We start from the raw sequence: 14786 nt of genomic DNA, 5'->3' as shown, positions 1-14786 counted from the left end.
CGGCAGGGCTCATCTCCGAGGTCCTTTCCCTCCAACCTGGACTCGAGGAGCGCAGGATCCAACCCAGCAGTTCCCTGGGTGTCTGACCAGAGCACCGGGGCGGAGCTCCTCCCCAGCGCCCAAAGTTGAGACTCACCTGAGCCCCCCTAAGCTAAGCCCTTTGTTCCCTCAAAGTCCCTGCTAAAGCCAGGTTTGGCTGACCCCCCTGGCTCACCTCGAAGGTAGAGGCGGTCCAGCCGATCTCACCCCGATGGGGCGGAGGGTTGGGACCCTGATCCTTCGGCCTCTTAACTGCCCGCCCCGCGTCCGTCTCCAGCGCCATGGGGGAGTGGGCGTTCCTCGGCTCGCTGCTGGACGCCGTGCAGCTGCAGTCGCCGCTCGTGGGCCGCCTGTGGCTGGTGGTCATGCTGATCTTCCGCATCCTGGTGCTGGCCACGGTGGGCGGCGCGGTCTTCGAGGACGAGCAGGAGGAGTTTGTGTGCAACACGCTGCAGCCCGGCTGTCGCCAGACCTGCTACGACCGCGCCTTCCCGGTCTCGCACTACCGCTTCTGGCTCTTCCACATCCTGCTGTTGTCGGCGCCCCCGGTGCTCTTCGTCATCTACTCGGTGCACCGGGCCAGCAAGCAGCCGGGCGGCGCGGGCGGCGGGGCGGCGGGGCGCCCGGGGTCCGGCCGCGCGCGCCGCTGCTACCTGCTGAGCGTGGCGCTGCGCCTGCTGGCTGAGCTGGCCTTCCTGGCGGGCCAGGCGCTGCTCTACGGCTTCCGCGTGGCCCCGCACTTCGTGTGCGCCGGCCCCCCGTGCCCGCACACCGTGGACTGCTTCGTGAGCCGGCCCACCGAGAAGACTGTCTTCGTGGTCTTCTACTTCGCGGTGGGGCTGCTCTCGGCGCTGCTCAGCGTGGCCGAGCTGGGCCACCTGCTCTGGAAGGGCCGCCCGCGCGCCGGCCGCTGTCGCCAGGCCGCCGAGCGCGACAACCGCTGCAACCGCGCGCACGAGGAGGCGCAGCAGCTGCTCCAGCCGCCGCCCGCCCTGCCCACGCGGCGGCCGGGCACCGACCCCTACGCCCCACCGGCTTACGCGCACGGGGCGCCGGCCGGTGACAGCGAGGGCGGCAGCGGCCGCAGCAAGGCGTCGCTGGCCACCATCCGTCAGGACCTGGCCATCTAGAACTGCCTGGGGCGGGAGGTGAGGCCAGAGGCCGGACCCCACCATCCCGGAGCAAGACGTGTCTCATTACCCACTGTTGGCAGGGTCCCCCTGCCCCAGCGGATGACACGCAGGGCGCAAGGCCCTCCAGGCAGCACCCACACTTCCCAGCGGAGCTAGGGACATCGAATCAACTAAGGCCTGTCCTTGGTGCCCTGATCCAGGCCAGGGAGGCTGAGAGAAGGTGGACCAGAGGAGGGCAGAGTCAGTGGAGAGTGGAGGATCTGGAGGAGCCCTGGGTACCGGAAAGGAAAACAGCCGTGATAGCAGCATTCCCCGGGGCCTCTCCTTGTTCAGACTGAGGTGTGGCCTCTGCCGAGGCTCCCTGTGTATGTGCACACACACGTGTACACACATTCGGTGTGAGCATAGGTGCCCTCGCATGTGTGAAACCTGTGTAAGCACTTTGTGTGTGTGCATGCATATATATCCTGTGTGAGCTCCGGATGTGCACACGTGCGCATATGCACATGTCCATCTTGTGCAGGCTTTCTGCACACACGTGTGCCTACCCCTGTGTGCATTCTGCGTCTGTGCGTGCGACAGTGTGTCCTGTGTGAGTTGTGCGTGTGATCTGTGACATGCCCTGTGTGGGTGGCCAGGATCCAGGGCAAGTGGCAGCCACAGTGGCTCCTCCCTTCCTCAGGAGGATCTCCCCTCCTGATCAAGCCCATGCAGAAGGGGCGCTGGAGGGGAGGCAGTCCTTCACCCTGGGCAGGCCTCAGTCCAGGTACCATCTGCACTCTTAACCTTGTGACCTGGACAAGGTGGCTGGGCCCTTCTTTCATGAAGACAGAGTGGGGCTGGGGCTGGGGTCAAAGGGCAGGACTCTTTTCTAGCTTCCTCCTCCTCACCCTGCTGCTGTTACCCCAGTCCATAAGCATCCTCCTGGCCCTGCATTTTCTTCCTTCACTTCTTCCCACACTCCCACCCTCTGGAAATACAAGGAACTGTCTACAGGGCTGCCTCCTGTTTAGTCCTGTCTCTCCTCTGCCCCCATCAGCTTCCTCCTTCACCACACCCGTGGGGATGCTGTCCTTAAGCAACCAGCACCTAAGTGAAGGGCTTCTCTGGTGGCTCAGACAATAAAGAATCTGCCTGGAACGCAGGATACCTGGGTTCGATCCCTGGATCAGGAAGATCCCCTGGAGAATAAAACGGCAACCCACTCCTGGCAAATCCTATGTACAGAGGAGCCTTGTGGGCTACAGTCCCTGGGGTCGCAAAGAGTCGGACACTACTGAGCAATGAACACAGACACACACACACACACCCCTAAGTGCAAAATCCAGGGGTCACCATCTAACCACACCTCTGGGCCTTCACCAGACTCTGCTGAGCAGGCTGCCAGGGCCCCACTCTGCGCAATTTTCTTCTACGTCCCTGGTCATTCCCTCTCTATCCTCCATTCCTTCGTACCTCTTCCTCGGCTTTCCAGCCTGGACTGCACACAAGCAGAGGGAAGAGTCTTTCTAAACAGGTACCCCTGCTTACTCTTTGGGGCTCCCCTGTCCTCAGGTAAGTCAAGCACCTGAACGAGGCTTCTGAATCCCCCACGTCTGGCCCTGTTGCATCAGGTCTTCTCCAGCCCCTTCACCTCAGCTCCTCCAAAGTTTCCATGCTCCAAACCGATCTAAACTTTCTGGTCCTACCAAGCAAGGTACCCAGATTTGCTTCTAAATGTTTCAACCTGCTGTTCCTTTGCCTGGAGCAGCCTCCCTCTCTGCGGCCCCCCTTCCTCTAGTTAACTCCTCCCTGCCTTTTGGCCTCACTTGGGAAGAAAATGGATGCCTTCTTGGACAGACAGATCAACCCCACAAAGCCAGACCTAAGGCCCCATGGCAGCACTTCTATTGGATGCATAGCTCTCTCCTCGCAGGCCCATAGCAGGTGCTTGGTAAACTTGCCCTGGGGGGCTTCCCAGGTGGCGCTAATGGTAAAGAACCGGCCTGCCAATGCAGGAGACATAAGAGACATGGGATCAATCCCTGGATTGGGAAGATCCCCGGAGGAGGGCATGGCAACCTGCTTCAGTATTCTTGCCTGAAGAATCCCATGTAAAGAGCCTGGCAGGCTACAGTCCATGGGGTTGCACAGAATCGGACACGACTAATGTGACTTAGCACGCACACACACAAACGTGTGTTGGAAGTGTTCTCCAGGCCCAAACACTTATCCACGCTCACAGAGTGTGCCGCCACCTCTCTGCCCAGAGTGAGTTCTGTGTCTGCCTCTCAGACGTGAATGTCCAACTGTTTCCCATGTATTTTCATTCAACAAATACTTCTGAGCACACACTAAATGCCAGGCACTGTTCTGCAGAAAGAGGACGCAAGCCACCTATATCATTCCAAGGTTTCCATTCGCCACATTACAAAATGAAAGGGAACATTCGTAATATATTTTGTTTAACCCAATACATCTAAAATATTATTTCAAACACATCATCAGCATAAAAAGAATATCACGGAGATGCTTTACATGTTTCATTTTGTACTAAGTCTGGTGTGTGTTCTGCGCTTGAAACCCTTCTCAATGCGGACCACCCACGTATCTCAGATTTGGCTGTCCCCTGTGACGAGTGGCTGCTGTATTAGCAGATCCACGTGCAAAACCTGCCCTCTCAAAGCTTACATTCTGGTGGAGAAGGCAGACAATAAACGTAGACTGTACTACCAGCCAGTGTAAGAGTCAAGGGAGCGAGCACGACACCCCTGAGGAGCATCAGGGAGAAGAACTAGCAACGGTCTAGCCGGAAGTCTCTCCAGGAAGAGCATTCACGTTGGAGGAAATGGCAAGAGCAAAGGTCCTGAGGCAGGAATAAGCTGAAAGTGTTGGAGGCCCGAGAAGAGACTGGTGTGGCAGGAGTGGTTGAGGGGGGCAGAGGGTCACAGTAACTCAGATGGCATCTCAACTTCCTTAGCTCTCGCCTCAGTTGCTGGGGCCCCCAGCCACCCCGGCCACCTCCATCCGCTGCTGCCATAGCCTGTCTTCTGCCCGCCTTCCACATCCTGTCAAACATCTGATCCTCTCACTTCTCCACCTAAGCATTTCCTCCCCTTGTCACCTGTTTAGAAGCTGCCCAGGATCAGTCGTCACCGATGGCCTGGTGTATGCCCTCCCTCAGCCTCTGCTCCAGCCCCTGTGATTCTAATCTGAACACTTCACTTGCCATCTTCAAACCCTTCACTGCCGGCGCCCTCAGGATCCAGTCCCACTCCTGAACTAGCCTTGTCCTGATTCTGTCCCAGCCTCTACGCCCTCATCTCTTTATTTTAAATTTATTTTTTAATGGAAGGAGAATCGCTTTACAGAATGGCATTGGTTTCTGCCAAACATCAACGTGAATCAGCCATAGCTATACATGTGTCCTCTCCCTCCTGAACCTCCTCCCCACCTTCCTCCCCACCCCACCCCGCTAGGTTGTTACAGAGCCCAGTGTGAGTTCCCCAAGTCCTATAGCAAACTCCCATTGGCTCTCTACTTTACATATGATAATTACGTTTCCACGTCACACTCTCCATGCATCCCATCCTCTCCTTCCTCTTCCCCCAGTTGTAAGTCTGCCCTCTGTGTTTCCATTGCTGCCCTGTAAATGATTTCATTGGTACCATCCTCCTAGATTCCATATATATGCGTTAATATACGATATTTGTTTTCCTCTTCACTGTGTATAATAGGCTGTAGGTTCATCCACCTCATTAGAACTGATTCAAATGCGTTCCTCTTTTATCAGCCTCACCTCTTTCACCACTTCAACCAAACCCCAAAATGGTTAAAACACAGAGCTGGGGATAATGTCTGAGCCCAGAAGCTTTTTATTACCTCTGCATCCCAGCTAGCTAACTCTTCCCCTTACAGATTTAGGTGTGTGTGGCGGGGGGACCTCTTTCAGGAAGCTGTCTAAGCCCTGCTTCTGCTACTGCTGCTGCTAGGTCGCTTCAGTCATGTCCGACTCAGTGCGACCCCATAGACGGCAGCCCACCAGGCTTCCCCGTCCCTGGGATTCTCCAGGCAAGAACACTGGAGTGGGTTGCCATTTCCTTCTCCAATGCGTGAAAGTGAAAAGTGAAAGTGAAGTCGCTCAGTCGTGTCCGACTCTTAGCGACCCCATGGACTGCAGCCTTCCAGGTTCCTCCATCCATGGGATTTTCCAGGCAAGAGTGCTGGAGTGGGGCGCCATTGCCTTCTCCAAGCCCTGCTCCAGGCCTGATTAAATGTCTGAGTCTTGCATTCCCTTAGGCAAAGCACATGTCAGCCATTGATGACCAAACTCCACAGCAGTGGTTCTCAACTGGGGGCGATTTTGCCCCCTAGGGGACATTTGGCAATGTCTAGAGACATTGATGGCCCCTCATGACAAAGAATTCCCAGTGCAAAATGTCACTTGTGCTTTGGATGAAAACTGCTCTACTCTGAACCATCCAGAGTGTCCTCAGACCCCAGAGGTTCCCAGCAGCAAAGTTACTGTCCCAAGGTGGGCGCTCTGTATGTTCAGGGGTCACTGACTTAGCCATCACAAGGCAGGGGATCCTGCTGCCATTTGGTGAGCAGGGGCTAGGAATGCCAGTGTCCCCCCATAATACAGAATTGTCACACACACCTTTAGAATGTCCCACTGACATTTACATAGTGAAAAACCTCTTTATAATTACCTGAGCCTGAAACTTGACTCTGTTTTACATACAAAATACTCAGTGTTTAGTTTGGGGTGTTTTTTTTTTCACATGGTTGTATTATTTATTATCTGTTTTTATTTCAACATACACCCATACATATTCTTTAACTTTCCTGGGCTTTCTGTACAGAAGAACTTCTGACCTTCTTCTTTTAGATCCAAATATTTGTTAAAAATAGAAGCAAATGTAGGACTGTGTCCTTTTGTCTGGTGATTTTGCCCATACATTGACCTGAAATTCACAATTCAGGTCAGTTCAGTTCAGTTCAGTTGCTCAGTCATGTCCAACTCTGCGACTCCATGGACTGCAGCACACCAGGCTTCCCTATCCATCACCAACTCCAGGAGCTTTCCTTTACAGGACAGTGTGACAGCATGGTGATTTTTTTAAAGCATGTGTTTGGTATGTTATATTAAATTTCTCTCTAGTTCATAAAGAAACCTGATGAGAAGTGTTAGAAAATGTTTGCTAGAGGAAGAGAACCTCCGTCCCACTCCTACCTAGGCCAGACTGTGACATAAGTGAGAAGCTGGCGCCACCTGATGGCTGAAGTAGAAATGGCAGGTGGATCCCCACAGAAGAGACTCTTCCCACACAGGAATTTCATCCTGCAGGGGCGCCTGCTAACCCTCCCCAAACACAGCCTCTACTGCCAATTCCCTAGACCTCCCCCAGGCCTTGGTGCTTGACACTTCTTCAAGGGCTTCAGAGATCCAGGAAAGAGCTCTGGCTGAGAGGTGGGAGCCCATACTGCTGTTCAGTTGTTAAGTCGTGCCCGACTCTGTGACCCCATGGACTACAGCATGCCAGGCTTCCCTGTCCTTCACTGTCTCTGAGTTTGCTCAAATTCATGTCCATTGAGTTGGTGATGCCATCCAACCACCTCATCCTCTGCTTCCCCCTTCTCCTCCTGACTTCAATCTTTCCCAGCATCAGGGTTTTTTCCACTGAGTTGGCTCTTTGCATCAGGTGGCCAAAGTAGTGGAGCTTCAGCTTCAGCATCAGTCCTTCCAATGAATATTCAGGATTTCCTTTAGGATTGATTGGTTTGATCTCCGACTCTCAAGAATCTTCTCCAGCACCACAGCATCAGTTCTTCAGTATTCAGCCTTCTTTACAGCCCAAGTCTCACGTCTGTGCATGACTCCTGGAAAAACCATAGCTTTGACTATAAGACCTTTGTCCACAAATTGATGTCCCTCTGTTTTTCAATACACTGTCTAGGTTTGTCATACTTTTCTTCCAAGGAGCAAGTGTCTTTTAATTTCATGGCTGCAGTCACTGTCCAGAGTAATTTTGGATCCCAATAAAATCAAATCTGTCAGTTTCCATTTTTTCCCCCATCTATTTGCCATGAAGTGATGGGAGCCCTTACTGTTCCCTGATCTGCCACTTATTTGTTGGGTGACCCTGGGCAAGGGCAGTGCCCTCTCTGGACCTTGATGTCTAGTATGAGGGGGTTAAAACTGGTTTCTAAGGACCCTCAAGGCCTGTCACACTCCATTCTCTTAATCAGGAGAATCCAGGTGCCCTGTCACCTGCCTGTCCCCTGTGCCTCCTGCCCACAGAGGTGACGTTAGGGGTGGGACAGAGACAGTTCTTCCTGGAGGTGGAATAACAAGTGGGCTGGCCTCCCAGGTTCCATCCCAATCCTGAGTTCTTCTTAGATTACAATGAGTGAGCCCCTGACCCAAATCCCCTGGGCCAACTGCCACTCTTGCTGTGAAGGTCATCGGTGGTCACTAAAGACAGAACTCTGCCACTAAATGACTCTGACTCAAGCTCTAGCTTCCCAAGGGCTAGGGACTCTCAGAGAGCTGAGGTGGCTTTCTCTCTCGGGCTGGCGACTCCCTGAAGGCTGAAGCGGTCTTGCCCTCTCTCCCTCCCGCCTCTCTACATGGGTCCCTGACAGGCTGTGAGACCCCTAGACCAAGGGCTTCCTAAGGGCAGGCCTGTCTCCTTCCAATGTCTCTAAAGCTCTGAGCACAGCAAGGCAGGTCCCAAAGGCAGTTTGGGCCCCAGTCCCTGCCCAGACACTGAGAGAAACCGGTGAGGCAGCGAGGCTCTGAGGCGCGTGTAGAATAAATATAACTTTATTCTTTATCCAGTAGATCTCAGTGGCAAGTCCAACAGTAACAGGTGCACCAGCGGGCTCTGGGGGGGATGAGACCCCCAACCCTGGGGCAAGGAGGGCAGGGCAGAGCCAGCTCCCCCAGCCCCGGGGGAGCAGGGGTGACGTGAGGGGACCCCCTGTAGGCCCGTCCTGCGGGGCAAGGAGGGGGCACGGGTGTGGGGTGGGGGGCAGGCCAGGGACATGAAGAAGTCAGGCCATGTGTCTGTCGGCATGTCTGTCCACTGTGTGACTGTGTGTGTGTGTCTGGGGGCCCTGTGGGCGGTGCTGGTGGTCATGAGGCTGGAGGGCAGGGGAGCTCAGACCCCCTGGCCAGCCCCTTCATGGGGAGGGGAGTGCTGGAGGGCCTCGATGATGTGGGCTCTGCTGGGGAAGCAGCGAGGCCGAGGGCGGAGAGATGCACGCCTGGAAGGCCTGAGGCCCCAGTGCTCTGCCCCCTGCCCCATCTCAGGGGTGAGCCACTCCTTCCAGGGGTTGCCGGGAAACTGTCCTTGCCCCCAGTGGTTAGGCAGAGAGAGAGGAGAGTGCAGGCCTTGGAAAGTTAGTACTTCACAGTTTTTTAAAGAGAAAACTGAGGAGGAAATGGCTGGGGAGGGGGCCTTGGGGGCACAGGGACTTGGAGAGAGAGGGGAAGCCCCTTTCAAGCCGCTCCCCTCCCCCAGGGCCCACCCCCCCCTCCAGCTCTGAATCCAGCTCCCCCCAATACACAGCACACTTCAGTATAAATGTGCTTAAAATGAAAATTCTTATTTAAAAAAATCAAAACCAGAAAAAAAAATTAAAATAAAAACAAAACCAGCGAGAATTAATACCTGGGGGTTGGTATGGCAAAGTATGTACAGGGGATTCCCCCACCCCTGGCCCACCCCCTCTGTCACCAACCAAGGCAGGGGGGGTTCCCCAACTGGGGGACAATGGCTTGCGAGTTCTGAGGATGGGGGAGCCAGGTCCTGGCATTTGCTGGTGATGAAGATGTGGCGAGGTGGACAGAAGGGTGTCTTGATGAACACGAAGCCCCCAGGCCCCATCCCGAGGCCCGGGACCAGGGGTCCTCACTCAGTCCACGGCCACGCCCCTGACGTCAGCCCAGGCTCCAGGAGCGGGCAGTCCATCACAGGCCCAGGCCTCTGTCCGAAGAGTCGCCGCCACCTCCTCCCTCCAGTCCCCCGGGCAAGGGAGGACAGGTGGGGCGCAGGGGTGGTGGGGGCTGCATGGTTGGTGGAAAGGCAGAGAAAAGCCAGGGCACGGGGTGAGGGCTGTGTCCACGGGGCAAGGGCAGTCACGGGGAGTGGGTGGCCGGGCTGCTTCTGTTTGAGCTGGGGCTGAGGCTGGGGCTACAGCTGCCGGGTGGGGGAGCCAGGCCGCCCCCGTCCCGCCCCCCACCCCCCGCTTGTCCGCTCAGAGTATCCAGGCCCTCTGAGTTCTCCAGCATTTCCTGGATGAGAGGTGGCATGGAGCCCGGGATCTCCATCTTCAGCGTGATCACCCGCTCAGCCCCTGCAGGAAAGGAGGGACAGGGGTCAGTGTGCCCACCCTGCTCCTCTAGCCCTGCATGCAAGCGTGGCCCCAGGAGGGAGCGTGTAAGGGGTAGGAGGATCCACAGTACCAATATCAGCTCCCACCACACACCAAACCCAGTGGTCAGTTTTGTGACATAAGCCAGCTCTCCTAAACCCCCACAGCTGAAGGGCAGCAGGGCAAAGTGGCTCCCAACTCTGGCTCTGGGGTCACTGGGCTTGATGCCCGGCCCCTCCTACGTGCTGCTGACTCTCCTACTGACATCTCAAGACAACTCTGTAAATGTTATCCCTGCTCTGCAGATGGGTAACTGAGGCTCAGAGCCGCTGTGTGACCTGCTCAAGGACACACAATGGTCTGGTTCCAGAGCCATGCCCTGAACTAGCATGCCAAGATGACACTGCCACCTTGGGGCTCACAGGCAGGGAGGTCACCCGGGCACAATGGGGTCCAGGTGAGCGGGGCATCACATGGGCACAAAGCTGTGGGATGCTGGCTCAGACGCAGGAGGCCTGACTCTGGACATGGATGGCAGACACACGGGGAGAGAGACTCACCCTTAGCACTGATGCTTCGCAGGTCTGTGATCTTCATCAGCATCTTGGGGAACATGTGTGGGCGGCTGGGCCTCCGTTTCCGCACATAGACCTTCAGTGCCTCAAGCAGCGGCTCCTGCAGCATGTCCACCCTGTCTGGCTGCTCCAGGTCCTGCCGGTCTGAAGCAGCAGAGAAGCCCGCTCAGTCCGGTGAGGAACACAGCTGCGGGCCCCATCGTGACCACCAGGGGGCGCACCTGTCCAGGCCATGGGCAAGAGTATCTTCGCTCCCCAGGCCTCCCCACACAAGAGAGGCCCTAAGAGGCTCTCAAATGTGAGCAAAGAGGGGCTGGGGACAAGGGTGTCCCAAAGCTCGCTCTGAGAGCCCAATTCATGGATGCCACACCCCTGAACACTGGCAGTGCCATCTTAAGTAGAGGCAGGTCTCCCACTCCTGCCGGTTATTCTGGACACCAGCCCAATATAGCAGAACTCATAACAATAAAATAATAACAGCAGCCAACATTTACTGGGTCTTACTCTGGGCACACTGTGCCTTATTTATTACCTCCTAATCCTCCCATCAACTTTATGAGGTGGAGACCATTACTGCCCCCATTTTACAGAAATGGAGGCTCAGAGGAGTTCAGCAACCTGCTGAAGGTCACGTGTTGGGCAGGATTTGAACCTGGGTGGTCTGACCTCCAAGTCCTCACTCTTAAGCCCCCTGGAAGGAGCGCTGCCTGGAAATAGGGAACCAGAGCTCAGGTCTCCATCACTGTTCCCTTGCCCTGTGGCCACAGACCAGACCCTGCTCCACTGCGACTCAGTTTCCTGTCTGACAAGTGCCTTTCTGATCAAATGATCCCCCAGCTTCTCCCGAGGAGAGGCTCTGCAAGCCGCACCACCACCCCTGGGCCTGGCCCCCAGACCTAGGCCCCCTGCCCACCTCCACAGATGAGGCAGATGGCACTGAGCAGTCCAGTCTCAGCGTCATCCATCTCCAGGGGCAGCAGCTGGTTGGCGAAGGCAAAGACCAGGTCCGTGAGCGGGCCAAAGCCGGCGTTGTGCATCTGGGTCCGGTTCAGGGTCAGCCCGTCCGAGAAGGTCATGGTGTCCTGCTCAGGCGTGTACCGCGTGCAGATCCGCAGGATCTGGGTGCAGAGGGTTCTTGAGTTCAGGAACTCACATCCGCCAGCACTTCCGGCACCAGCATCCCCCCAGGACCACCTGGCCAGCAGCCAGACCACTGCTGTCCCACAGAACCTTCTGCACAACACAGTAGCCACCAGTCACACTGTGGCCTCTGGGTACCTGAAACATGCTGAGTGCAACTGAGAAACTGAATTTAATTTTAATTAATTTCAATTTAAAACAGCCATACATGGCCAGCGGCTACTGTATTAGTGTAGATCTACAGCATCCTGCCTCCACACAGAGAATTAAGAGGGAAACAAAACATTTCCAGGAAGGCCAAGACCAAAGTGGATTGCGGTCTATGGTTCACAGGACTGGGTACAGAACAAGAGCGCAGTAAATGTACCTCCATCTTCAGCTCTCTCAAACCCTGACCCTGCCTCTTGCATCTCCCTTCCACCAGGAAGAGCAGCCTGGTCACACCCCAGGTTCCTAACTTTGGAGGTGGCAGAGAAGGAACAGGAGGGCTGAGGAAGACAGGAAGGACAATCCCCCCTCCAGCCTTGGATTTGACAATCTCATCCGCCCCCATCCTGCCTCAGGTCCAGCCCACCCTCTGGCCCCACCAAATGCCCTGCAGGCCCCTGAATCCCACTGGTCCCGCACCAGCAGGCCTTTCACATACCGTTCTACACACCTCTAGAGGCTACCTCCTCTGGGGCTCTTCCCTAGAGCCCAGCAGTGTGGCTCTCTGTCCTGCAGGGAGGGAACAGCCCTCCCCCATCTGCAGCCAGCACTTATCACAGTTTTGCAACCTCTGTTTACCTATCTGTTGCCTCCACCAAGGGAAGATTCTCGAGAGGGGACAGTGGTGTGTTCACCTCTGTTCTGACACCCAGTTCAAGGCCTGGCCACACAGGGTCCCAGGTGAACCTTTATTAGACTGAATAGATGGGAAGACGGGTGGCTGGATGGAAGCACTGAACGGAAGATGGGCTGAGGGTGGATGAATGCGAGCAGAGGTGAATGGGTGCATAGCTGGGTGCTGGGTGGCTAAGCAGACAGGCAGACACGTGGGGGAGAGGAAGGTGGCTGTTTGGGTGGGTGGGCATCTGGACAGGTCGACTCCAGATGGATTTTTAGGAAGGTGGTTATTTGAGCAGCAGGACATCCTCCAAGAACACAGAGGGCAGTGCCTAGGTGGGCAAGGTGCAGACCCTCACCAGGATGTCCAGGCAGGCAGCCTTGAGGAGGGTGATCTGGTCCGCAATGGTGAGGGTGGTGAAGCCGGGCAGTTGCTTGGCGAACTCCACAGTCTTAATGATGCACTTGGTGGAGAGTTCACTGAACTTGTCCCAGAGGTCAATGTCCAGAGAGACACGCTGTTCTGAGCTGTTGTTCTGGGAGGATGGGTGGGGGCGGGGAGTGGGAGGAGAGTGAGGGCCTTCCTCTGGTGGCATCCTTCTGGGCCTGGCTCTACCTGCCCCCCACAGGCCTGCCCTCTACCGGCCTTTACTTCCTGAGAGGCGGGGAAGGGGTGGACAAGGCAGCCCAAGCAGGGGTGCGGAGGGGCAGGCCTGGAAGAAGCAGGGGTGCCCCTGGGGGGCTGTGCCAAAGTGTATTTGCCCAGCTGGGGGTAGGGGCAGGCCTGACAGCAAAAGGGGTATGAGGTTGTGGGGGGAGCGGGCCATACCGTAGTGTATTTGCCCAGTTGGCAGAGAGCAGGGAAGGTCTCCTGATGCGCTTTGCGCACCTTCTCGATGAGTTCCCCCACCTCCGGCGTCAACGTGTAGCTCTCGGAGCACTCGGGCTTGGGCACCTCCTTCTTCTTCTTGTTCCGGTCATTTCTCACGGCTGTGGAGGGCCCAGGCCGCACGGTGAGAGGGCAGGTGGGGTCAGTGGTCCATCCCTCTCCAGCCGTCCAACCCCAGCCCAAGCTCCTCCCACCAGACTGAGAGCTGTCGCTGCGAAGCCCACGGGGTGCAGTCAGGCACGCACACAGAAGTACACACACGTGAGTGCACAGACCGGCGGGGCATCTACACACAGTCGACCCCTCGGACCCCTCTGCGGTGCCCAGCTGGCCCACATGCCGAGGCCTCCCCCAGGGCCTGTGCCCACAGCATGCAAGCCCCGGACCAGCTCGCTCTCCCGGCGCCTGCTCCAGCTCACTGGCCAGGGTGAAAGCCCACGTGCAGGGCATCCCAGGTCTGTGCTCTTGGCCTCCCTGCCCTCTGCTCCTTCGGCCTGCAGGAAGGACCCACCCAGCCCTCCCGGCAGTGTTCAGGATGGGCTCAGAGCAGCTCCCTGGGCGGCCAGACACAGAGTAGGGCTCCCCAGCCTGAGAGTGGGGGGCCGGGTGGGAGAATCTCTCGGCCCATTAGCCGGGGGAGCTGACAAATCACCGGGGGCGCTGAGCCGCACACACCACTCGGCTTTAAAGAAGCGATGGGGTCGTTACCAGCCGATTATCCCAGACACACAATCACTCACAGGGCCAGTGGTGGCGGCTGCTGACGCTGGAGGAAGAGAGGGTGGGGGGTGGGGGACCCAGGGAGGGGGTAGCAGGGTTGGGGGGGAGCTGGCATAATTTGGAGATCACTCATGTCGATTCTGCAAATTCAATAAAGTGCAAGGGAGAGAAGGGAGCGGGAGAGGGAGAGAGGGGGGATAATTTGGGAAGAGAAAATTGCAGCTGTGACAAGACGTTTATCATTCGGAAGCTTTAATTCTATTGAAATGGCAGCTGCTCAGCTCCGGGGCACAGAGCAGCCAGAGAGGAGAAGGAGGGAGGGGAAGGGGGAGTTGGCAGTGGGAGGGAGAGGGGGCCCCACCCTGGTCCCCCTGCCATGAAAAGCTCTGGGATCGGAAGGTGGCAGAAGCAGAGGAGAAGGAGGTGTGGGCCCTGCAGGGAAGGGTCCCAGGCCTGCAGGTCCCAAGTTGTCACCCGCTCTGCAGCGTGGAGCCACCACTTCCTACGCTACAGAACAACACAGCCCTTTCCTCCTGAGGCAGGAGGTGGCCGGGTACCTCAGGGTCCCTCTACTCCTGTCCCCCCACCATGCCCCCTCCCCACTTCCTTCTTCCACTGCCCTGCCCACAAAGGGCTAGAGGGTCCTGCAGCCCCCTCCCCCATCCCATCTCCCAAGGCTCGGGCTCCATGGCAACGGCCACGCAGACAAGGAGGCGTCTGTCAGCGTCATTTATCTCTGACATCATCAATCACCGGTCACCAAGGCAACACCCATGATTCAACACAAGAGGGTCTCCCTGTCCAGCCCTCCTCCTTTCCCTCCATCGGGCCTCAGCTGAGTCCAAACTGGAAACCCCCATTCCTCTGGGACTAGAGAAGTCCCAGTTCGCTCTTCCAACTCCAGGTCCCAGGCTCCACCAGACAAAGGCTCTCAGATCTCTGTGCCTGCAGCAACCCCCAATACACACACACAAATACCCAGCAGCACCCCTGTCCGCAGATGCACGATCAGGGGGGACTCAGGGGTGCTTCTGAGCCCCACCCCAAAGCCAATCAGAGCCTGGAAGCAAGCTGGCAGGTGCAGACACGTGCGTGAGCAAGCAC

General features: G+C 56.7%; 2 protein-coding genes across 6 annotated transcripts in view; one reads left to right on the top strand and one right to left on the bottom strand.

Annotated features, from left to right (window-relative positions):
- Nucleotides 1-320: 320 nt before the first annotated feature.
- GJD3 (gap junction protein delta 3) lies at nucleotides 321-1169 on the top strand. The gene has a single exon (XM_055396882.2). The coding sequence runs from the start codon at nucleotides 321-323 to the stop codon at nucleotides 1167-1169; it is 849 nt and encodes a 282-aa protein (XP_055252857.2).
- Nucleotides 1170-7964: 6795 nt separating this feature from the next.
- RARA (retinoic acid receptor alpha) overlaps nucleotides 7965-14786 on the bottom strand; it is a 43899-nt gene continuing 37077 nt past the window's right edge. For all 5 annotated transcript variants that reach the window (XM_055407803.2, XM_055407802.2, XM_088829062.1 and 2 more), the window contains 5 exons: nucleotides 12903-13063; nucleotides 12433-12609; nucleotides 11022-11226; nucleotides 10094-10252; nucleotides 7965-9515 (listed from right to left, as the gene is read on the bottom strand). In XM_055407803.2, coding sequence (XP_055263778.1) covers nucleotides 9298-9515; nucleotides 10094-10252; nucleotides 11022-11226; nucleotides 12433-12609; nucleotides 12903-13063 — 920 coding nt within the window. In that variant the 3' untranslated portion in view covers nucleotides 7965-9297. The remainder of the gene's footprint in view (nucleotides 9516-10093; nucleotides 10253-11021; nucleotides 11227-12432; nucleotides 12610-12902; nucleotides 13064-14786) is intronic.

This window comes from Moschus berezovskii, chromosome 20 (genome assembly GCF_049115385.1).
Source record: "Moschus berezovskii isolate FMDL1 chromosome 20, NW_MosBer_1.0, whole genome shotgun sequence".
In the NCBI taxonomy this organism is placed as follows: domain Eukaryota; kingdom Metazoa; phylum Chordata; class Mammalia; order Artiodactyla; family Moschidae; genus Moschus; species Moschus berezovskii.
Note: the sequence above shows the minus strand (reverse complement) of the source record. Positions and strands in the feature narration are given on the sequence as shown.

What these genes read in the sequence shown, in the direction of transcription:
- GJD3 (XM_055396882.2), top strand. Translation starts at nt 321, where the DNA reads ATGGGGGAGTGGGCGTTCCTCGGCTCGCTGCTGGACGCCGTGCAGCTG.